Below are 23,693 nucleotides of genomic sequence, written 5' to 3' on the forward strand. Positions count from 1 at the left end.
TGAGATCAAGCCCTGCCTTGGGCTCCCTGCTCAGTGGGGAGTTTGTTTGTCCCTCTCTCTCTGCTCCACACCCTGCTCACACTTTGGCTCCTTCTAAATAAATAAGTTAATTAATTTAAAAAATCTTTTAAAAAACAAAACAAAACTCAAAAACCATGTTGGGTGAACAGTGAACATTTAGAAGGGGCCCGGGGTCTGTGCTTACTCTGGCCTGGCAGGCCCTGTCATTTGTGGTGTTGAGCCTCATAAGGGCAGCTCAAAATTCTTGCTTATATCCCTTTTCATGCAACCCAACCTCACTCTCTCCTGAAATCCAGATCAAGCCCAACTTCCTCTAAGAAACCTTTTTAAATGTCTCCAATGAATAGATCCTGTCTGGTTCCTTCCCATCCATTCCTTACCTACTTAATAACTTACTGAGCATCAATTGTGGGGGTGGAAAATAGAAAGGCCTCTGTGGGCCAGACCAGGCAGGGCTCTGGGGAGCTGGAGGGCATGTGCCACCACCAGGCTCCAAGGTCACCCAATGGGAATGTGGGCCCTATAATGCCAGGGCTGCTGCTTTTTCCAGAGAAGCCAGATACTGGATTTTTATATGGACTCTTCTAATCATGGAGAGTTTTCACAAACTCAGATTCTTGTCATACCAGGAAGTGATCAAATATGGCCAGGGTTGTGTCAAAAGGACTCAAGTGCCTACCTCAATAGGCTCCCTCTAGACAGGATGGATGAAGGTAATGACTGCCATGGACTGAAACATATCAAGCTGCCAAAATCTGTGAATTCATAATTATACTACGAAATAAGCATAACAAATGACTCGATCACATCTGGAGAAATCCAGCTCATTGTTTTAACAACTGGTGAATAGAAGCAGGGATTAAAGATTTCCTCTGCCTTTCCTATGTGAACTGTTCCTCAGGTAGACGAAGGACGGGTTTTTTTTTTTTTGTTTTGTTTTTAAGATTTAATTTATTTATTCATGAGAGACACACACAGAGAGAGAGAGGCAGAGACACAGGCAGAGGTAGAAGCAGGCTCCATACAGGGAGCCCGACGTGGGACTCGATCCCGGGTCTCCAGGATCAGGCCCTGGGCTGAAGATGGTGCTAAACCGCTGAGCCACCGGGGCTGTCCAGGGGGGGTTTCTTTCTAGGGATGTATCCTGTCTCACAAACAGAAGGAATGACAGCAGTAGAGTGCCACCGCCTTGCAATCCCTGATGAATTACCGGATCTACACAGCGACCAGTAACAACACATGACAAGATGACTGGGTGTTGACTATGGCTCCTGGTGTTAACCTAGCTCCTCAATCCTGCCTCCAGGTAGACCTGCCCCCTAAACATACAAACAACTGAACGTGACTCTGACCTGGGTCTCCCTCTTTACCTACCAGCTTACAGGAGACAGGGGACAGAGGAACAGAGTAAAAGCCTCCAGAGGGATGCTATAAGGCTACCAGCCTGTGAGATACTCTACAGCACAAATGACCCAGTGCCTTCAGCAAAATACTGCAAGAAGAGAGATGGAGCAGACATTTACAGATAAAAAGGAATTTAGGAGATATCAATGTGTACGTCAGTGTCAACACGCAAATGGTAAAATGTATGTCTGCATTTGGGGAGATGTGAATCCACGTACAGTTGACCACTGAGCAACACAGGTTCTGAGTGTGCAGGCTCACTACACACAACTCTTTAGGATAAATACAGTAAATATATTTCCCTTTTCTCATGATCTTCTTAATGACATTTTCTCTTATGTTATTGTAAGAATGTGGTATATGGTACATGTAACATATATACATTAGTCAACTGTTTATGCTTATCAATAAGGCTTCCAACCCACAGGAGGCTATTAGTAGTTAAGTTTTGGAGGAGTCAAAAGTTCTACAAGGATTTTTGACTATGTGCAGTGTCAGCGCCCTAACCCTTGCATTGTTCAAAGGTCAACTGTATTTGATATTAAGGAATTACTGTCAATTTTGTTGGTGTAATGATGATACTGAAGTTAAGTCTTTAAAAAGGAAATCTTGGGGATCCCTGGGTGGCGCAGCGGTTTGGCGCCTGCCTTTGGCCCAGGGCGCGATCCTGGAGGCCCGGGATCGAATCCCACGTCAGGCTCCCGGTGCATGGAGCCTGCTTCTCCCTCTGCCTGTGTCTCTGCCTCTCTCTCTCTCTGTGTGACTATCATAAATAAAATTAAAAAAAAAAAAAAAAAAAAAAAAAAAAAAAAAAAAAAAAGGAAATCTTCCCCTCCTCCACAAAAAAAAAAAAAAAAAAAAAAGCGCAAAACTTAAAAAAAAAGAGGAAGTTTTTCCCTGTAAAAATCCCTGGAAGATTAAAGATCGACCAGAGAAATACCAATAAGTAAACCCAATCTGGACAGACCAGATGAGGCTGTCTGGTCCAGTCAGAGAAAGTTTCTTAAATGGAATGGGGCTCGAGGCAGGGGGGTTATACTGGGGAGGTGTGGTGGGGTGCAGAAGGGCCTGTGAGCTCAGGTAGCACATGTGTGGCTGGGACACCCAAGTCAGGCTACGAGAGGCTCTCGTCCTGCACCCTGGAGGGGAACTCCCACCTGAGGCCTACAGCAGGCACCCTGAGGTCAGGCTCCTGCGTCAAGGCTGAGAGCCGCCTGGGCTTTTCTCCTGGCCCTGACTGCTGCCACCACCCCACTGCTCTCTCACCTCTGGGGCCGGGTCCGCAGTGCTGGCTTTCCTTCCCCCTCCGTGGCCACCTGGCTGCTTGGATGGCATTTTCTGGAGGAAGTCAGAGATCCTCTGCACTAAGAAATCACGGTCCTTCAGGTTGGCGAACAGGAAAGTCATTTTGCTCTTGGTGCTGATGGACAGAGGGCTGGGCAGGACACTGGAGCTGTCAGCTTTCTCAACAATGGTCACCTGGGAAGGTAAATGAAGCACTGGGCATCAGCATCTGGTGATGGAAAGCTGACTGGTTCTGTGCCTGGGAGGGCCCAGTGAGCTCACATGGCTCTCCCCTGGCCGGGGGGAAGGTGCTGGGCCCTGCTGTGCTCCTGTGTTGACCTACTGTGTGTTGCTGTGGAGCTCTGAGCATGGTATGTGCCTGAGTGAGCCTCGTTTCGCCCTGCTGACAGGGCAGTGAGCACGACCACCATGAGGATGAAGAATGCCAGTACTCCATCAGCTGCTGCATTTGGCTGCCTTGAGACGATCAGTTACTCTACCATCTAAAGCATGGTGAGCAGCCCTGCCGCATGCTGTCCTAAGCACTGGCTCCCATAGCACTTGCCAACAAGGTGCCTCCTGGGCCTGGCTCTGACCCGAGGTGTGTGGACAGTGGCATCGGTGTGGTTGGTGCAGAATGGGCTCTCAAGGGACACCTCTTACAGAGCCTGCGGCCCTGAGCAGGAGGGACAGTCAGCAGTGACCACAGGGGGAGCTAGGAGGGCTCCAGGCTGTTTATTCTGATGGCACTTCCAGGGAGGCCAGCTACTGGAGCTGAGACCTGGTATGGTCAGGCCAGCAGCTGAGGCAGGGGTCAGGGCAGGGTTCCCAGCAAGCACCCTGAGGGGGGACGGGATTGGCCTGACACAAGAGGAAAGGGTAGAGAAGCTGGGGCAAGTATATATATGTTATGGTGTGTGTGTGTGTGTGTGTGTATGCAAGCTCACACATGGCTGGTACGTGTATGCATGTGTATGCATGTCTCTGTGCGTAGATGCACGCGAGCATGTGTGTGGTATGTGTATGTGGATGAGTGTACATGTGTTTGCAGATGCATGTGAGCGTGTGTGTGGTGTGTGCACAGACGTGTGAGTGTGTGGTGTGTGTATATGTATATGTGGATTAGTGTATATGTGTGTGTGCAGATGCACATGAGCATGTGTGTGTGTGTGCACACTTGTGTGTACACACCTGCATGTACATGAGTTAAGATCTAAGAAGGGGAGAGCGGTTCCCTGAAGGTCACGGCAGGCAGTTGGAGCTTCTTCTCATCCCCAATGGTGGAGGAGTCCGGGTGGGGCACTGACTACACTGATGGGCATTCTGAGGTCCACTGGCTGCCATGGGGGGAGGGGCCTATAGGGCTTAGATGTAGGTGGCACTTTTTGCAGTGTGGTAGCGCCGTGGAGAGAAAGAGCCATGCTACAGTTGGAATGTGGGAACAAGGCCAGGTCAGGATCAAGGCCAGATCCTGCTTTTCAGCAGAGCAGACAGACAGAAGGAATGCTGCTTCCCGAGGCGGCAATAAGAAAAGCGCGTTCGGGGAAGTAAAGTCAAGAGCCCATTGGAGGTGGGCATGCAGCTTGCTCTTTGGGGGATGCCCTATGAAGACCCCTGGCAGGCACACTAAGGATAGTTGGTGCCAGGTCAGCACCTCTGTCCTGACCAGCTGCTGAGTCAGTCCCATGCCTGGAGCCCGAGACAGTCCTGCTCCCCACCTCAGCCAGAGCTGTCTGCCATCAGAAACGTCAGGATCGTCAGGAGAAAGAGCTGAGGCCTACGGAGACCTCTGCACCCTCCCCCAGGACAAACTCAGAATCCAACACGAACAGGGGTTACCTGAGCCCTCAGCCTGGAGCTTCTGGAGCTGTGGCTCTTTCAAGTCCTTTGCCTCTGACTTCACTTGGGGAAATGAGGCAGCACACAGAACCCCCCTCACAGCTGTAGCTACAACTGGATGGCTTTGTGAATGTAGGGAGGTCTCGCTACTCTAGGTTGTTAATATAAATCAAGATACTGTGATTTAGGTTCTAACTTAAGAACCTCACTTTGCTTCACAGAGTCAAACAGTCAGTCTTCCCTGCTATGCCACTAGAAAAAGTAGGCGCGGGGGCCTGCTCTGACCCTGGTGGTGGGGGCAGTGGCGGCGGTGGGGTGGGGTGTTGGTTAGTGCTTTCCATCTCTCACGCTCTCCACACCCTTCACTGCAGGATAGGACAAATGGCCTTGCTTCCATTAGGCTCACTGTGGAAGCCTAAGAAACCTGAGAAAAAAATACCTTTGACAGGTGAGAGCTGTCCCCATCCCTGACAGGTGAGAGTGGACTTCCAGAGGCCCTGCTGGAGCCTGAATCACAGCCAAGGCAAGGGTCAGGAGAGGAACAGTGAAGTGGCCTCCGAGAGTGACATAGTGGGGCTGGTCAGGGGTCAAAGTCCTCCAAGCCAAGTTGAAGCAAAGAACTTTGCTAAAGTCCACCCGAAGGGCCAGGAAGCCAGGACTCAGGGACACTCCCCCACAGGAGGCCTCTGGGATCTGACTGGAGAGGCAGACAAATTTCATGACATGACCTTACATCCCAGTGTAAGCTGTCCTGGCATGTCCAACCCCACCCTGTCCTCCCACCAGGTGAGATGACCCCTGAGGAAGCATCCAGCTAGTCCTATGCTTGGAGGGGCCTGGCACAAGGCAGGTGGTCAGAGAAGCTGCTGACTCACACTGTGCCCTCCATGTACCCACCATCAAATGCTGTGGGGCTGCTGGGGCTGGCGACTCCCACCACGTGCCCCCACAGATGAGTCAGGCAGAGCTGGTGTGGGGCCTCAGGACTCACCTCCCGCAGGGGTATGATGAGGTGGCAGGCGTCCTCCTCTTTGCTGGCGAAGCAGATATAGTTGCTGGAGATGAACATCTGGCCAGGGATGTGCAGCTTGTTGAACGGGGTCCACAGGGTACAGCCTGTGTGGCCGTCCAGGCGCTCATCCCTGGGCAGGCGGAATGTGGCCCGGTAGCACTCATTCTTCGCTCGGGCATCCAGGTCTCTGGGAAACCAAGGTATGGGTGGGAGGAACGGGGACAAGAGTTAGGGCCAGCGTGCCTGCAAGGGGCCACAGAGCCTTGGTTTCCATGTGGAATTGGACTCTTTGGGGGTCCTCCCATAAGTAAGGCATGCCCAGGGATCTGAGTGTTCAATAAAACACACACAGCAGATGGCCAGGTATCCTGAGAGATATCTGTATGACCAGCAGAGGAGCGGTCACCAAACAGCATGCCCTTGAGCCCTGAGGACACCCGGAGGCTTGACAGGGTTTGACGCATCGCTAACTTGGTGCGGAGGGCAGATAGTGCCCCAGTGCCAAGACATCTCCCACACCTGCCTTGCACGCCTCTGCCCAGAGACTGCTGCTTCCTCCAGGAAAGACCCAGCCCTGGCTAGACACCAGATGAGGGCCTCCTGAACTAAAATACACGGTGCTGCTGTTGATGAATACAAAGGCACACTCGCCTGATGACTATGTGAGGCGGCCCCCTGACACCCTGCTCCTTGTCCCCTTACTGGCTCTTTCTGTGTAAAGATCTCTGACCCCAGCCCCATGGGGCTGTTACGGTCAGCCTGAGCAGGGCCTGGCGGGCACACCCTGATGGACAGTGTCAAGTCTTGACTTTGGCCCGTTTCCTTTCTGGAAGGTTCCAAAAGGACCCTGTCACTCACATAGGGAGCATGAAACCCTTGAACGGTGCCCTGGTCCTGAAGGTGCACCCTAGGATCTGTGCCCAGGCCATGGTCTCTGGGTGCAACCCAGGGAACAGCCTGGTGGAGATGAGGTCTCAGGATACAGGTATGAATCCAGGAACTTCTGAGCTCCCAGCCAGCCTTGCGGGTTTCCTTCAAAGCTACCATCAAGGAACATGGAATTGCTCCGAGGAACACAAACAAATGCTGGCCACCATTACTGAGCACCAGTCCCCAGCACAGGAGCACTCTGCCTCACCGGGCTCTGAGAAAGGATTCTCTACAGGCAGCAGGAGGTATTTCTGGATGGTACCCCTGCAGATCTCTTGCTCCCCTCCTGTAACTATCTGCAACCAGCCCTTTCCCGGGCTTTCTTCCTGTGGGGAACCCGTGAAGGGCAAGGAAGGCAGGTCCCTCCCACCCCAGGGGGCTGCGCACCGCTTCAGAGCCGAGATGTTCCTGTGTGGCCGAGCAGGCCGGGGCAGCACCTTGTCCTCCAGGAAGCCCTCACTGTCCAGCAGCTGCCGCATGGCCAGGTTGGCCAGCTGCTCCATGAGCTTGAAGGTCTCGCCGATGTTGAGGAACATGGAGAAGAAGAGCTCCTGGTCCCGGGTGTCCACACGGATGCTCTCAGGGAAGAGCAGCGTGGCATTCTTCTCCAGCCTCGTGACATCCACCCACTGCACCACCAGGCTCACTGGATGCCAGCAGGGACATACACAGCAGTGGGTCGAATGGGCCAGAGGGCTGGACAGCACATGCACCCAAAACCCACTGGGAGAGCCGCTCCCTGCAGGTGTCACTGACTGTACGTCCCTCATGCCTGAGCCTGGCTGTGCTGGGACATGTACCCCATGAGGAGGGCCTGGGCTGTGGGGGTCTCCACTGCACCCCAGGCCAACCCAGCACTCTACCCTGCCTTGAGAATATCTTGGGTGAATATTAACCCCACAAATGGCTGAGGGGAGACAAGAATAAATGTGGGGAGATGAGCTAGCCGAGACCCTGGCCCCAAGGGGCCCCCAAGTGGGACTACATGGATGTGGGAAGAGAGCACACAGCTCCTGCCTGGTGAGGAGGTGCCAGGGTGGGGGCAGGGCTGGGGGAAGGGCGTGGCAGATGCCTGCTAAGCAGGACAAGGGCTTGCTATGCTCAGAAGCGCCAAAGCCCTGGGAGCTCTTTCTGGGGGTGGTGCAGCAGCAGAGGGTGCTGGCTGCCACTGGGGCATCTGCCTTGTGACCAGAGGCTAGGGCTTCCCACAGGGAGAGATCTGCAGCTCCAGGGCACCACATGGCCTAGAGCCACTCAGAGATGGCATGTGTCCCCCAGAATATTCGATTTAAAGGAAAGAAGCTATCACTCTGTGAAGAATCATGTTGGAGGATACAGGTGGGCCAGGGCCCCCTGAGAGCCAGGTATGAGCCTGGCTCAAGTCTGGGCCACCTTGCCCCAACTGCTGAGGTGCCCTGGGTTTCGGGGAGACCTTCCAATGGGTGTGTGGGGACAGAATATCTGGGGGCCACAAGGAAAGAAGCCACTCAAGAACTCTGGTGGTATGGAGAGGTGGTGAGTGTCCTGAGGGGTGGGTACAGGATGACAAGACCAGCTGGGGGCCCTGGGGGCCACTCACCTTCCTTCCCCAGCAGGAAAGAGTAGAAGCACAGGTGGTTGACGGTCAGGTAGAGCCAGCCCTGCCGGGGCACGCGGCCCTTCCAATAGCTGCAGGAATAGTAGTTGACCAGCTTCTCCCCGTCAGGCATCCCGAATTGCTTCCGCATCTTCAGCTCGGCCTCCTTGAATTTCCCCGGGTCCTCATCTCCCTGGGGCTGCAGGTTCTTGTTCTCTTCTGCGATGATGCCCTGTAGGAGGATAGGGGACTGATTCCTGGCAGGCCTGGAGGGCCCCGGTGTTCAACCCAGGACTCCTGGGTGCTGGCCCTGGGGCCGGCAGCATGGGAGGACCAGCTGGGAAGCTGAGGCACACGGTTGGACAGATGCCAGGCAGGTTCCCTCAACTCCCTGAACGAACAATACTTCAAGCATGGCTGGCTGGAAGTAGTGACTTTCAAAATAAACATTTACTTCCATGCAAAATTTCTGGAAAATATAAAAAACGTGGTAAACAAAAATCATAGAGTAGAAAGTGTTCAGTAAGAATCTCCCTCTTGCACACTGTAGCCACTGCTGGTTTCCCCCAGGCAAGGAGACACTGATGGACCTTTAAGGAAACACATGGTTTTCTCTTTCCCTTTTTCTCTACCCAAACGGCTTCCAGCTGTGGCAATGTTTTGTGCAGTGCTTTTCTCATGACAAAGACGTTTAAATTGGAATCCCCCTCACCTCAATATACCAGGGGGCTCCAGCTTCTTGAGCCTACCCTCCCACCAGCTGCGGCCCCTCCCAGCTGCAGCCCTGCCCAGCTCAGCCCCAACCAACTGTAGCCCCTCCCAGCTGTAGCCCTTCCCAGTTCAGGGCCCTCCCACCAGCTGCAGCCCCTCCCAGCTCAGGGCCCTCCCATCAGCTGCAGCCCCTCCCAGCTGCAGCCCTTCCAGCTGCAGGCCCCTCCCAGTTCAGAGCTCTCCCACCAACTGCAGTCACTCCTAGCTCAGGGTGCACCCACCAGCTACAGCCCCTCCCAGCTGCAGGCCCCTCCCAGCTCAGGTGCACCCACCAGTTGTAGCCCCTCCTAGCTCAAGGCTCTCACACCAGCTGCAGCCCCTCCCAGCCTAGGGCATGTCCATGCTGTGTTCTCCAGCGTCTTCACTAGGCTCAGGATGCCCAGAGACATCACCCTGGGCCACAGAGCTGCCCCAGCTCTTTGGGTAAAAGAGGTTCTTAGCACCCTTGGCTCTAAACATGCATTTATCCAGGAGGATGATTCAATAAACTAAGGTACTTCAAGACTAGCATTTGGGGCCTGGCCTACTGCTCCCATTGAAGGGAGCTCCATCCAGGGGCAGGGAGGACAGCCAGGAGCCTGGATAAGGACCAGAGGTAGGGTGTGCTCTGATGCTGTAGCTGAGACGTCAACATCTTTCTCTCAAGCTGCCCCTTGTGCCTCCCAAATGTTCCTGTAGGAAGCAGCTCTCCCATCTGGGAAAAAGGCTCTGGCAATGTGCCTGCCTCAATACTAAGGCCACATCTTTGTCTTCTGCTGCCCTCAGCTCCACCCACTGGGAAGCCATCACCCATGCCGTGCCCTACCAGTCCCCTTCCTGGGTCTCAGCCAGAAGCCTCCTTTCCCTGCTCCCTGCAGCTGAACCCTGGGGAGCCCCAAGCCGGGAGGAGAGGAGCTGACATCTGCTCTGCATCTCCCTCTGCATTCTCTTGGGGTCCCCCTTCCCAATGCCCTGCCCTTTATGACAGTGCTGCAGGAGGAATGGTCCCTAGCAATGGGAAGGGGCTGGCCTGGCTCACAGGGTTGAGATTTGGTTTGTTGGCCCACAGAACAGGACCATAAAAATTACCGGGCAGATTTTAAATGACAAATCCCATTTAATAGTTTGAGGCATATTCAGGTTTCTTATCTCTTCCTGAGTTCCGGTTTGAGTTATATTTTGTGGTAGGCCAAATAAGAGCCCCCCACCCGCAAAGATGTCCAAATCCCAAACCTCAGAACCTGGGAATATGTTACCTCACATGACAAAAGGCACTCTGCAGATGGGATAGAGTATGGATTCTGACCCGGGAAGAGGGTCCAGGATTATTCGGCTGAGCCCAATATATAATCACAAGGGTCCTTGTAAAGAGGAGACAAGAGGGTCAGAACCACAAAGGGAATGAGAGGACAGGAATGGGGAGACTGATGGCGTGATGTGAAGATACCATGCTGCTAGCACTAAAGATGAAGGATGAAGGAAGGGGCCCAGGAGTGAGGAAGACAAGGGGCCCCTAAAAGCTGGAAACGGTGAGGAAACAGGTCCTCCCCGCCAAGCCTCCAGAAGGAGCACAGCCTGCCCACGCCAAGGTGTTCAGCCCGTGAGACCCACTGTGGGCTGGGGACTTCCAGAACTCCCAGGTAATGAACCTGTGCAAGGCCACTAAGTTTATGAAAACTTGTTGCAGTGGTGATGGAAGTAAAGACATCCTATTTTGATGATTGTCTAAACTCTTATTGGTTCAAAGCTGTTTATAGCCTGCCTGCCTGCCTTCCTTCCTTCCAACTCTGCTTTTTTATAGGTGCTTCCCATAGTTCTTTCCCAACCCTGCTCATGTGAGGCTTCCCACTTCGGTCCTATAGCCACTTTGCCACAGGTTTGTTTATATCTTAGATTGTTTCCTGGCCCTGTTGCCTTTCTGCATTGTCCTCTTGTTTTCTCTGGAGTTAACTTCCTCTTTTTATAATTTCCATTTGATTTCCTGATTTCTGGGGTTAGACATGCTAACTTGCTGAATTAGACGCTTAGCTCATTAATTTCCACCCTTTTTTCTCCTCATATCATCAGATTTGAGGCTTCAAATTTCCTTCTGCATATGGCTTTGGCTGCAGCCCCCAAATGCAGATATGTAGTGGCATTCTGATGACCATTCAGTTCTAAGTATTTTTCTAATGCACATTTCTTCTTTAACCCAAGCATCAATGGAGAAATTTTTGTTCTGTTTTATTAGTTTGTTTGGTCTGGCATGTAGGAAGCATTCAATAATGTTGCTTCATTATTATTATTACTATCATTGCCCAGCTTGCACACTGGGAGAGTAGAGACTTGCCTCTGCTCTCCTTGCCTTTTCTTGTGGAGCTAGAAAAGGCAATCCAGGTCCTGCTCAGACCGTCAAAACATCTGGAGAGGAGCTGAGGATCTCTTGGTGCCGTCTGCCTAGGTCTAGAAAGTTCTGGCATAATGAAGTCACAGGGGCCTGCCCAAAGCAATCCTGCACCACTAAACTCTGAGCCAAAAAGAGCCATCCAAGAAATCTAATCTAAGGTAAAATTAGCAAACAGAAAGAAGACACACATGCGTATGTGCTAGGTATATGCTCATTATGGTGTGAATTATCCCCACGAAGAGGAGAAGGCAAAGTATCACTATGAGGTCAGTTTTGACACATGGCTGCAGTTTTCAGAGCTATAAAACACACCATTACATATACTGCGTATGACTTCACAAGTGCCCTGAACGTGAAGGCCCTGGCAGAGGACTTAGGAAGTGTTGATAAAGGCCATGCTGGGAAGTAGCACCCCTCTCACTCTGCGGATCAAACTGTGGCTGCTTCTCCTCCTGCTCTCAGACTGAAGGTGCTCTCTTCAGCCTTTTTGCTGACAGCACTGCAGGGAACATCCTGAGGCCTACATGTTGCTCGGCACGTGTGCCTACACTGTACAATGAATGCCAGGGGAAGGAAGTATTTCGTCAGAGGGTGCAAACTTTTTTTTTTTTAAGATTTTGTTTATTTATTCATAGAGACACACACACACACACACACACAGAGAGAGAGAGAGAGAGAGAGAGAGGCAGAGACACAGGCAGAGGGAGAAGCAGGCTCCATGCAGGAGGTCTGATGTGGGACTCGATCCCAGGTCTCCAGGATCACACCCCAGGCTGCAGGTGGTGCTAAACCACTGCGCCACCGGGGCTGCCCGCAAACGTTTTTATTTTTATTATTTTTATTTTTTTTCCGCAAACGTATTTAAATAAAACATTCCTCCAACTAGTCTATCACTTCTAGCCTTTTCCTGTTATGTCAGCTGAGAAGTGGCCAGCAGAGTGGTGTGCCTGTGTATTTGCTGCTCTAAGGCTCTTTGCAGGGAGCAGGAAGTCCTGGCTGAGGCTGATCAGATCTCCCCCAGGGGTAGCCAGAAGCGGAGACCCGCTCAGCAGGGAGTTAAGATGCCCCTCTTTTTTTTTTTTTTAAAGATTTATTTATTTATTTATTTATTCATTCATTCATAGACATGCAGAGAGAGAGAAAGAGAGAGAGAGAGAGAGAGGCAGAGACACAGGCAGAGGGAGAAGCAGGCTCCACGCAGAGAGCCAGACGTGGGACTCGATCCAGGGTCTCCAGGATCAAGCCCTTGGCTGTAGGCGGCGCTAAACCGCTGCGCCACCAGGGCTGCCCAAGATGCCCCTCTTGAGACCAGGAGTATGGGAGCATATACATGCTTTTGACCTCTGTTAAAGGAGATGAGGCTAGACCACACTGTCTGAAGAGTAAACTAGATGACACAGGGGAACACCGCCATCCCTGAGCGGGGAGTGGGCACTGGAAGCAGAAGGGGAACCTTACATGTATCTTGCCCTTGACAAAGGTGGTGATATCTTCCTCGTTGTCAAAGATGGACAGCGTCTGGAGTAAGTTATTCTCCAGCCATTCCCAGTGCTTCGTGATCTCTTTGCGGGAAGAACCTGGGGGAGGTTTGGTGGAGTAAAGAGGAGGAAAGTCAGTACAGTCAGCAGGCCTTAACATAAATTCAGAGGCTAGCACAGGTAGCCTGATGTACTGTATATACCCTAGGGACTACAATCTTTAGGCTGCTCCCTCTTTTCTTTCTCCAACTTTATGTATATATGTATCTATAACAACAGTCATGGATGGTCCCAGTGAGCACGAAAAATAATTCAGGGAGAATCGCAGAGAGTCATGCAGAAGACAGAGCCTCCACATTCCCTAATGCCAGTTACACACATGCCCTTCCAGAAATAGTCTAGAGATCTGCGGGTTTGCTGAGTTACAACAGTTTTCCTTTGGGATAAAGAGAAGACAAACCAGACACAGCAGACTTGGTATAAGTGACTGCAGTACTCCGGGGGATTCAGGTGTCCACAGACGTCAGCTGGAGTGTCCTGGAAAGCTCCAGGCCCCAGGCTGGCTGGTCTCCTGCTGGGCCCGCCAGAGGCTCTGGCTCTCTGTGCAGCCAGATGCACCCACCCAGGTCTTTGCCTGCAGGCCGCTGTTCCCCATCTCTGCTCACATCCCAGCCCTGCTCCTGCCTCCTGGGGGAACCTCTGCCTGACCTCTTCAGCTTTTGGCTGGACCCCCGGTGTCTGCCCCTCCTCTGGAAGTGGTCCCTATGCTTCTCAGGGGGGCGGGGAGGGGGGTCCAGAGGCAGCGGAAAAACTTTGAGAAGGCAGTGCACCACCATTCCCAAAGTGCAGGGTGGCTGTTTTCTCTGCCCACCCCTCAAGGAGCTGGGAAACGGCCCGAAGGAGAAGCAAAGGGGTGAGGGACGTCTGCGTGGCTTGGCTTCCCCTGCCTCTCTGGGGTTTTGCTTGTGCCTGGCAGGGGGTTTGCTCTCAAGAGCTGTTTTCTGAACGAATGAACAGAGAAGGGGGAAGGCCCTGCCTGCTTCCAGCTGATGTGGGGTGGACTGCGAGTATCCACAAGGCCCAGCCTCTTGGGAGGCTGTGACCCATGAGAATGTCTGCACACTGGGCATAGGGGAGCCCAGGCAAAGACACAAGTCTTTCTTTCTCCACTTTTCTTTGGGCTTCTCATGTGGCCTCCTTTCCCTGGTATACAGAGGCCACCGCTTAGCTAGTAGGAGAAGGGATTTCTCTCTCTTTTTTGCCAAGAACCCACATTTGAATTTGGAAGTTAAACCTGCAAGTAATGCAACTCAAGGGTGTCATCCCCTCTGACAAGTACTCCTGGCAACCTCAAACAGAAGAAATCTTGTCCACACTGCCTGTGTGGGTCTGTGTGCACTGTGATTGTCAATATTTACATACATGCATTTAAAAGAATGATTAGCTAGATGTCAGTCTACATTTAGCACTAAGTAAACACAAACTATGCCACCTTTATATTAGGTTCAGGGAATAAAAAATGTAACAGCTAATTATTACCAAGTGCTATTTCTGTTTTCAGACCTTTTCGTGGAGTATCTTATTTACTTCTCAGAGAACCTTGGAGGCAGTACCATTCTTTTCATTTCATAGGAGGAAGCTGAGGCACAGAGAGGTTAAGTAAGTCGCCCAGTGTCACACAGCTGGGAAGTAACCAAACCATGATCCTAACCCAGGCTGCCTGGCTGCAGACCCTATCCTCACCCTCTTTGGGAGCTGCCGGCCTAGTGGGACAGCCAATGAACCTTCATTGCAAACTGCTGGTAAAGACATGGCAAGTCTAGAGGAGCAAGAAGAAAAGGTAGATGCCTGGGTCTGGGGAATCTGGTTTTCCATAGGAGCAGACACCCGAGCAGGTTCTCAACAGAGGAGGACGTTAGGTGGATGTGGGGCGATACCACGCACTGTCCAGGACAGGTGTGGTTGGGAATTCAGGCCCTGCAAGTGTCTGGTCTGGCGGAGGGCCAGGTGTGAGCTGAGAGGAGGACAGGAATGGAGATGGGCTGACCACAAAAGTCCTTCAGTGGCAGGCTTAGGAGGCAGGATTCACTAGGCAGGTCTCGGCATGACTTCGTCTGGTTTTATAGAGCTGAGGGGAGGTGGATGGGGCCCAGCAGAGGTCAGGCTGGGTTGGGAGGTCTGGCAGAAGCTGGAGCAGCTCAGCACATGTGGCCCAAAGCTAAGGACTAAGGCTCCCCAACACCCCCAGGCTCCTCCTCAGCACCAGGCCCTGCTGCCACCAAAGAGGTTCCCACGCTACCAGAAGTGTGGCCATCCTCCTCCCTCGCTGCTTCTGCCTGCCTCTTCCCCATCTGCTCCCTGAGAAAGAACATCACTGAGACAGAGGAAAGTCTCGAGGGCCCATTTCAGAGTACTGTGTCTCCCTGTAGCCCAGGCACACACCAACCTCCCTGAGCTCTACTCCATGGAAGCCCCTCTCTCCTGCATGCTCTGGAACCAAGAGGGCTGGAGTCCCACCACGCCCCACTCGGCGTTGGGAAAACCAGGACTTTGAGGACTTGGTCTATGGATTCATACAGGGGTACCTCTGTCAAGGCACCAGGGGGGAAGAGGACTTCTCAAGCCAGGGTCTCAGTTGTGAATGCTCTCATTACCTTTCTCAGGCCCCCTAACCCACTCTGGGCCACTGCTTCCTTAAATTCAACATAGAAAAAGACCCCCCAAAACAAAAGAACCCAAAGTTCCACCTTCTGGAGTTCTTGGGAGGTTTGCCTGGCTTGCAGGGAGTGCTGAGTGCTGGCTGTGACCACTGATGTATTGAAGTGACCTCAACCAGGCTGGTATCCACTGAAAGGGACCTCCTCCCAGACTCCTGGGAGGGGTAGGCATGTCTCTTCCTGGGAGGACAGCTACAGCCCATTGCCATTACTGGCGGCAGTCAGGTTCTATCAAGTGTCCTGGAACATGGAATTCGCCAAGACTGATCCCAGGGGAGCTACAGGGAGGGCTAAGCTCCTGTAAACCTGTGGTCACAACGTATTCATCAACCGATCAATACATGACTGTTTTATGCAGCTTTCTGTTTAAAAGCACCGTATTTCCTATACATTAATTCCCAAACATCATACTCATGGCCAGCAGCAGCACAAGTAACTAAGGCCTGAACAAAGCTCCTTTAAACACACATTCTCTCCCCATGAGACACATCACCGTTTTTGTGCTTGGAAGCACCGCCAGCATGTCGGCAACCATACGTAGGGCCATTTCCTTCCTTCCTTCCTTCCTTCCTCCCTCCCTCCCTCCCTCCCTCCCTCCTTCCTTCTTTTTTCTTTGTAGGGCCATTTTCAATAGCAAAGTCACCAACAAAGAGACAAAAATGCCCAAAATATGGCACTTAGACCGCATAAAGGACCCTTGTTTACAGTTTGCCAGCTGACAAAAGGAGGCAAGGGGACACCTTGTCCCACTTTGGCTGGGAATCTCAAAATTTTCATTGCTCTGCACAGGGGCATTTCCACACACGTCCACAGATAATCCCAATGCAGTACTGGGCACCCGTGAACATCTGGGCTGCCATCCTAAGCTAGATGCAGCCCTGGGTTGTGTGGTCTGAACGAAAGGTAGCACCAGGTTCTCCATAGGAAACATCCAGCCCGGGAATGCAGGTTGTGTCCCCTCCCTCCTGGGGGCCCTGCTCCTCTAGGGCAGGACCGGCCAGCACCTACCACATGCCACCGTCCAGTAGACCTGCGAGTCCTGGGTCTGGTGCAGGATTCGGTAAGGGGCCACACGGGCACTGGAGTCCAACACCACGTCCAGGGTACCCACAAGAAGACCTGGGAGCAGGGCAGAGAGACGAGGGTGAGGGCTAACCCCTAGAGGCAGCCAGAATGGTAGCATTGCCTTCCCTGCACAGCTCGGATGGAGACACATCTGGCATCCCCCTCATCCACCAAATGACTCCTTTTTCCTCAAAGGTCTTCAGCTGTATCTGATCCCTATCAAAAAAATCTCCTCCCACTTCTTCCTAGAAGCTTCCGTGTATTCTCCAGACTCACAAATGCTTGCAGGCAGGGGCTGATGCAGGTGTTATGGGCTCTCTTAAACAATTTTGTTTAAACAAAAGCTTAAACAATTCTGGGAGGCCCTCTTTAGGAAAAATACAAAATTAGATTTGAAGACAAGTACGTGTTTAGAATGAAAAAGTACAACCATCACAAATTAAAAACAAAGACAATACTACAAATATCACAAATCCAGAATAACAGTACAGTGTGTTTTATTAACTGCCAGACACATCTCTTAAGATATATTTTCCCCTGATATTTCTGGCCATGTATTCTGCTGGCTTAAAAAAAAGCGGGGGGCGGGGGGATCCCGGTGTGGCTCAGTGGTTTAGCACCACCTTCAGCCCAGGGCGTGATCCTGGAGACCTGGGATCAAGTCCCACATTGGGCTCCCTGCATGGAGCCTGCTTCTCCTTCTGCCTGTGTCTCTGCCTCTCTCTCTCTGTGTCTCTCATAAATAAATAAAATCTTTAAAAAAAAAAAAAAGGACAACGATGGTTTTTGTAATATTACTTTCCATTATCAACAACAGGGAGATAATGTAGTCTTTCCTCTGTCAAGTAATCACACATTCTTATTCTGGGAAGTTTAAAGAAGCGCCTTGTGGCTACAGAAATCATGACTGAAGACGACATGACAATTTTTAGAACCGTTCAATTTGGGAAAACACCGATCCAATTTTTTCCATCTTGAACTGAAGCATTTTAGGGCATTCCAAATTTTACTTGTCATCACATACAGCCTTTGTCAATGACACTACTTCCCCGACAAATCAGAGGAAATGTCCACCTTCTACCACTGTTTGATTCTCCCCTTTGTTAATTGAATTATCAAACTACCTAAAAATCTGTTCACTGTTCCTAATTGGAATTTATGTTTTCCTTTTTAATGAATTGCTGCTTTTGGTGTGATCTGGAAATAGTTTGTTACCACTTTCTTGCTGATGCCAGAATAATTTCTACTGATTAACTTGACTTTAACACTTTTGTTTCATATTCCATCTTTTTAAAAGATTTTTATTTATTCACAGAGACACACAGAGAGAGGCAGAGGCGCAGGAAGAAGGAGAAGCAGGCTCCATGCAGGAAGCCTGACGTGGGACTCAATCCAGGGTCCCCAGGATCAAACCCTGGGCTGCAGGCGGCGCTAAACCGCTGTGCCACCGGGGCTGCCCTCATATTCCATTTTTTTTTAAAGATTTTATTTATTTATTCATAGACACAGAGAGAGAGAGGCAGAGACACAGGCAGAGGGAGAAGCAGGCTCCATGCAGGGAGCCCGATGTGGGACTTGATCCCAGGTCTCCAGGATCACACACCGGGCCGCAGGCAGCACCAAACCGCTGCGCCACCGGGGCTGCCCCTCATATTCCATTTTTAATCATTTTTTTCCCTCCTCAATCTTTTTAAAAAAGATTTTATTTATTCACACACAGAGTGGCAGAGATGTAGGCAGAGGGAGAAGCAGGCTTCCTGCAAGGAGCCTGATGCAGGACTCAATCCCAGGACCAGGGGATCATGACCTGAGCTGAAGGCAGATACTCAACCACTGAGCCACCCAGGCATTTCTCCTCCTCAATCCTTTAACAAATAAAATTACTGATTACAAAAGAAAGTACTCATCACATACATCCAAGTTATGAGTCTGTGATCTCTTGTTTTATTAAAATGTTCTAAAATGTCGCTCTAAATTGCAGTTAAAGTGGCATATTCAAGGGCAGCCTGGGTGGCTCAGCAGTTTAGCGCCGCCTACAGCCTGGGGCGTGATCCTGGAGACCTGGGGTCGAGTCCCATGTCAGGCTCCCTGCATGGAGCCTGCTTCTCCCTCTGCCTGTGTCTCTGCCTCTCTCTGTCCTGTGTCTCTCATGAATATTAAAAAAAAAAAAGTGGCATATTCAAGCTATATTAGTGTTTGGCATAAACTTTTTTTCATAGTACCTGTTGAGGCTTCTCTTCTGGTCTTGGAAACCTTATTTTAATGCTTATTCTGTTGGCATATACATGTTTCGAGACCTGAAAGCTTTTTCATGGGCAGACCATCTCATCATACTCAGACTCTTCAATGAAGGATCCAGGCTGGCAGGTGTTTTTAAAAGCCAGCTTGAACAAAACCACATCACTAACTGTTCCTCCCTTGGAGAGGCAGGGTTCAGGAGGCCATGGTGTCTATGATGGCACGGGGAAGGCCATGCCAGGGGCCACGGTGGGGCTCAGGGGCTCACAGGACCTGCCTGGAACAGGGAGCTGAAGGAGTGGTTCTGGGAGGGAGGGAGATGGGTGAGGTGGAAAGGGCCTTCTATGCACAGGAAGGCAGAGCGGAGCACAGAGGGTCCCACCCGCCCTCTGAGCTGATCTTTAGAAGCACAGAGCACAGAACAAGAGTGGAAGTGCACCGGCCAAATTGGATACACTGGTATGCTGGCGCAACAGAAGGTACTGGGCACCGTGCCTTGCCTTCCTACATGCGCTTGCAGCTAGTTTCTGAGGCTGACCATGGCTCAGAATACCCAGAGGGGCTGTTATCTGACCTCCACTGAACCGCTAGCCCAGGACAAGGGTCCAGGACCGGCCCCTGTGATTCCTGAGGCTGTGGGCGGCACCCCAGGCACTGAAGGGAACACAATTTTCTTAGGAAAGGCAGAGCGTCTTCCACATTAGGAGGTGTGGCGCAGGAGAGGGTGGCCGAGGAGGAAACTTCTGCCTGCATCTGGCAGGGCTGTTTTCGCCGCACATGTTTACAATCAGGATGTTTCAAGGAAATTTCTGTTGATAACTTGTGAGAAGCACAGACACCGGTCCAGCCCCGAGCCTGCCCGAGCTGGGCGGGCAGTGACCACACAGGCTTAGAGCACGAGGGACCTCGGGAGACACCTGCAGAGGGAAGGCCCAGCCGGCTCGTCCAGGATGCCACATGCCACGCAACTCCAGGAGGTGCTGCCCGGACGGACGACGAGGCACCCTGCGGGCTCCTCCGAACAGCCTTACAGGTAGTTAGGTGCAGCCTCCGTGTGCGGCTCCGGGGCACCAGGAGGCAGGAAAGGTGGGCGAGGAGGAACCGGAGGGTCGGGCCCAGGCCAGGGGCGTCGTGCTGGGGCGCATCGGAATGGCTAAAAGAGGAATTTGGGGGCATGGGTGGGGGAGGGGACACGCAAAAGAAAACGTGTGCTGTGTCGTCTGGCTCCTCGGAGGCGCTGGAGAAACTGAGGCAGAGGCCAAGGACCGGGAGGTGTCGCCGATTTTCAGCCGTGACGCCCGTGCTGGGCGGAGCCCCGGGAAGCTCACGGGCACCGTCGGGCCGAGGCCGCCCAGGCCGGCGCGTCCCACCAGCCTCCTAAAGAGCGGCTCGGCCCGCCCGGCCCCTAGGCCCCGCGCCCGCGCCCGCGCCCGCGCCCGCGCCCGCGCCGCCGCCCCGCCCCGCCCCCGCGCAGGCCGCGCGTCCCCAGGCCCGGCCGCCGCACGCCCTCACCCGTGAGGCCGCCGCCCTTGCCGTGGCCGCGGCGCCGCTGCAGCACGAAGAAGGGGTTGGCCCGCTCCGTCACCCACAGCGCGTTGGCCACCAGCACCTCCTCGGGGCCCAGCCACATCCTGGGGCCGCTCGCACCGGGCCGAGGCCCGCCAGGCGGAAGCGCCACCGTCGCCGCCACCGCCGCCGCCGCGCCGGAGCGGAGCGGGCGGGGCACGGCGGGGCGCGGCGGGGCGGGGCGGGGCGGAGCGGCGGGGCGGGGCGGGGCGGGGCGGGGCGGAGCGGAGCGGCGGGCCGGGCGGGCGCCCCCTGGCGGGCGCGCGGACCAGCACACGCGGGCTCGGGCTCCGGCTCCGGGAGCGCCGGCGCGCGCAGCTCCCGGGCCGCGCCCGCCCCGCCCTCGGCCTCGGGTCCCCGCCTTCCGCTCGGGCCCCGGCGCTGCCGACGCCTGTAGGGGCCACGGGCCAGCCCCGGGACGCGAGCCGCTCGCCAGGAAGGCCGAGTGCCCAGGCTGGAGGAGCCGGTGGTGCGGAGAGTCGGCCCCTGGCGTTTTGCGAAAACCTGGACAGGATTTTGGCAGGGATCGGGGCGAAGAAGTGGCGCAGGCAACTACACGTTCGGCCGCCGGTGCTGCGCGCCCCGGGGCGTGTTAACGGAGCAGACGGCGGCTGGGAAGGGTCAGGGACGACTGTCGTCGTTCTCAGAATTCGGACGCTCGGGCCGAGGCTAGGAGAACCTCCGGGAGCCCGAGGCGAGGACGGGTTGTCGGAAAGCCCTGGCAGGATCCTCAGAAATCCGTGCAGTCTACCCACCTGACAGATGGGGACAGGGCTGCAGGTCTAGGGTTCACGGACGGGGCTGCAGGTCTAGGGTTCACGGACGGGGCTGCAGGTCTAGGGTTCACGGACGGGGCTGCAGGTCTAGGGTTCACGGACGGGGCTGCAGGTCTAGGGTTCACGGACGGGGCTGCTGGTCTAGGGTTCACGGACGGGGCTGGAGGTCTAGGGTTCACGGACGGGGCTGCAGGTCTAGGGTTCACGGACGGGGCTGCAGGTCTAGGGTTCACGGACGGGGCTGGAGGTCTAGGGTTCACGGACGGGGCTGCAGGTCTAGGGTTCACGGACGGGGCTGCAGGTCTAGGGTTCACGGACGGGGCTGCAGGTCTAGGGTTCACGGACGGGGCTGCAGGTCTAGGGTTCACGGACGGGGCTGCTGGTCTAGGGTTCACGGACGGGGCTGGAGGTCTAGGGTTCACGGACGGGGCTGCAGGTCTAGGGTTCACGGACGGGGCTGCAGGTCTAGGGTTCACGGACGGGGCTGCAGGTCTAGGGTTCACGGACGGGGCTGCAGGTCTAGGGTTCACGGACGGGGCTGCAGGTCTAGGGTTCACGGACGGGGCTGGAGGTCTAGGGTTCACGGACGGGGCTGCTGGTCTAGGGTTCACGGACGGGGCTGCAGGTCTAGGGTTCACGGACGGGGCTGGAGGTCTAGGGTTCACGGACGGGGCTGCTGGTCTAGGGTTCACGGACGGGGCTGCTGGTCTAGGGTTCACGGACGGGGCTGCAGGTCTAGGGTTCACGGACGGGGCTGCTGGTCTAGGGTTCACGGACGGGGCTGCAGGTCTAGGGTTCACGGACGGGGCTGCTGGTCTAGGGTTCACGGACGGGGCTGCAGGTCTAGGGTTCACGGACGGGGCTGGAGGTCTAGGGTTCACGGACGGGGCTGGAGGTCTAGGGTACACGGACGGGGCTGCAGGTCTAGGGTTCACGGACGGGGCTGCAGGTCTAGGGTTCACGGACGGGGCTGCTGGTCTAGGGTTCACGGACAGGGCTGCAGGTCTAGGGTTCACGGACGGGGCTGCTGGTCTAGGGTTCACGGACGGGGCTGCAGGTCTAGGGTTCACGGACAGGGCTGGAGGTCTAGGGTTCACGGACGGGGCTGCTGGTCTAGGGTTCACGGACGGGGCTGCAGGTCTAGGGTTCACGGACGGGGCTGCAGGTCTAGGGTTCACGGACGGGGCTGCAGGTCTAGGGTTCACGGACGGGGCTGCAGGTCTAGGGTTCACGGACGGGGCTGGAGGTCTAGGGTTCACGGACGGGGCTGCAGGTCTAGGGTTCACGGACGGGGCTGCAGGTCTAGGGTTCACGGACGGGGCTGGAGGTCTAGGGTTCACGGACGGGGCTGGAGGTCTAGGGTTCACGGACGGGGCTGCAGGTCTAGGGTTCACGGACGGGGCTGCAGGTCTAGGGTTCACGGACGGGGCTGGAGGTCTAGGGTTCACGGACGGGGCTGCAGGTCTAGGGTTCACGGACGGGGCTGCAGGTCTAGGGTTCACGGACGGGGCTGCAGGTCTAGGGTTCACGGACGGGGCTGGAGGTCTAGGGTACACGGACGGGGCTGCAGGTCTAGGGTTCACGGACGGGGCTGGAGGTCTAGGGTACACGGACGGGGCTGCAGGTCTAGGGTTCACGGACGGGGCTGGAGGTCTAGGGTTCACGGACAGGGCTGCAGGTCTAGGGTTCACGGACGGGGCTGCAGGTCTAGGGTACACGGACAGGGCTGCAGGTCTAGGGTTCACGGACGGGGCTGGAGGTCTAGGGTACACGGACAGGGCTGCAGGTCTAGGGTTCACGGACAGGGCTGCAGGTCTAGGGTTCACGGACGGGGCTGCAGGTCTAGGGTTCACGGACAGGGCTGCAGGTCTAGGGTTCACGGACGGGGCTGGAGGTCTAGGGTACACGGACGGGGCTGCAGGTCTAGGGTTCACGGACGGGGCTGGAGGTCTAGGGTACACGGACAGGGCTGCAGGTCTAGGGTTCACGGACGGGGCTGCAGGTCTAGGGTTCACGGACGGGGCTGGAGGTCTAGGGTTCACGGACAGGGCTGCAGGTCTAGGGTTCACGGACGGGGCTGCAGGTCTAGGGTTCACGGACGGGGCTGGAGGTCTAGGGTTCACGGACGGGGCTGCAGGTCTAGGGTTCACGGACAGGGCTGCTGGTCTAGGGTTCACGGACGGGGCTGCAGGTCTAGGGTACACGGACAGGGTTGCAGGTCTAGGGTTCACGGACGGGGCTGCAGGTCTAGGGTTCACGGACGGGGCTGCAGGTCTAGGGTACACGGACAGGGCTGCTGGTCTAGGGTTCACGGCCAGGGCTGGGCCTGGGACATTGAGGTTTTCCTCCTAGCCATGGGCAGGGGATGTGCATCCCTGCTCTCCCAGTGCTGGCCTGCAGGGGTCGACCTCTTACAGTTCAAACACTGTTTTGAGTGAAAGGGAGCGCTGTGAACTCCATCTCGGTCAATCCAGAATGTCCAGTGTCACTTGGCTTGCAGGATCCTGCTGGTGGCTCAGGCCAGCAGCAGGATCCTACTGGAAGGCAAAGGGAAGGGGGAACTATGGGATCTTCCTGGGAGGCTTAAGCTGGTTGCCAATTGGGTTTCTGTCACTGGCATTCAAGAATCCAATATGATGGAACTAGGTCAA

The 23,693-nt window shown here is 54.5% G+C and overlaps 1 protein-coding gene across 2 annotated transcripts in view; it reads right to left on the reverse strand.

The window, feature by feature from the left end:
• The window catches only part of TBC1D9B (TBC1 domain family member 9B), a 42,045-nt gene extending 21,629 nt beyond the window's left edge, over window positions 1-20,416 (reverse strand). For both annotated transcript variants that reach the window (XM_055301800.1, XM_055301799.1), the window contains exons 1-7: window positions 20,213-20,416; window positions 16,406-16,516; window positions 12,661-12,779; window positions 8,070-8,298; window positions 6,878-7,136; window positions 5,540-5,747; window positions 2,692-2,904 (exon numbers count right to left, since the gene is read on the reverse strand). In XM_055301800.1, the coding sequence (XP_055157775.1) occupies window positions 2,692-2,904; window positions 5,540-5,747; window positions 6,878-7,136; window positions 8,070-8,298; window positions 12,661-12,779; window positions 16,406-16,516; window positions 20,213-20,330 (1,257 nt within the window). In that variant the 5' untranslated portion in view covers window positions 20,331-20,416. The remainder of the gene's footprint in view (window positions 1-2,691; window positions 2,905-5,539; window positions 5,748-6,877; window positions 7,137-8,069; window positions 8,299-12,660; window positions 12,780-16,405; window positions 16,517-20,212) is intronic.
• Between the last annotated feature and the right edge of the window lie 3,277 nt (window positions 20,417-23,693).

Source organism: Nyctereutes procyonoides, unplaced genomic scaffold, assembly GCF_905146905.1.
Source record: "Nyctereutes procyonoides isolate TBG_1078 unplaced genomic scaffold, NYPRO_anot_genome, whole genome shotgun sequence".
In the NCBI taxonomy this organism is placed as follows: Eukaryota; Metazoa; Chordata; class Mammalia; order Carnivora; family Canidae; genus Nyctereutes; species Nyctereutes procyonoides.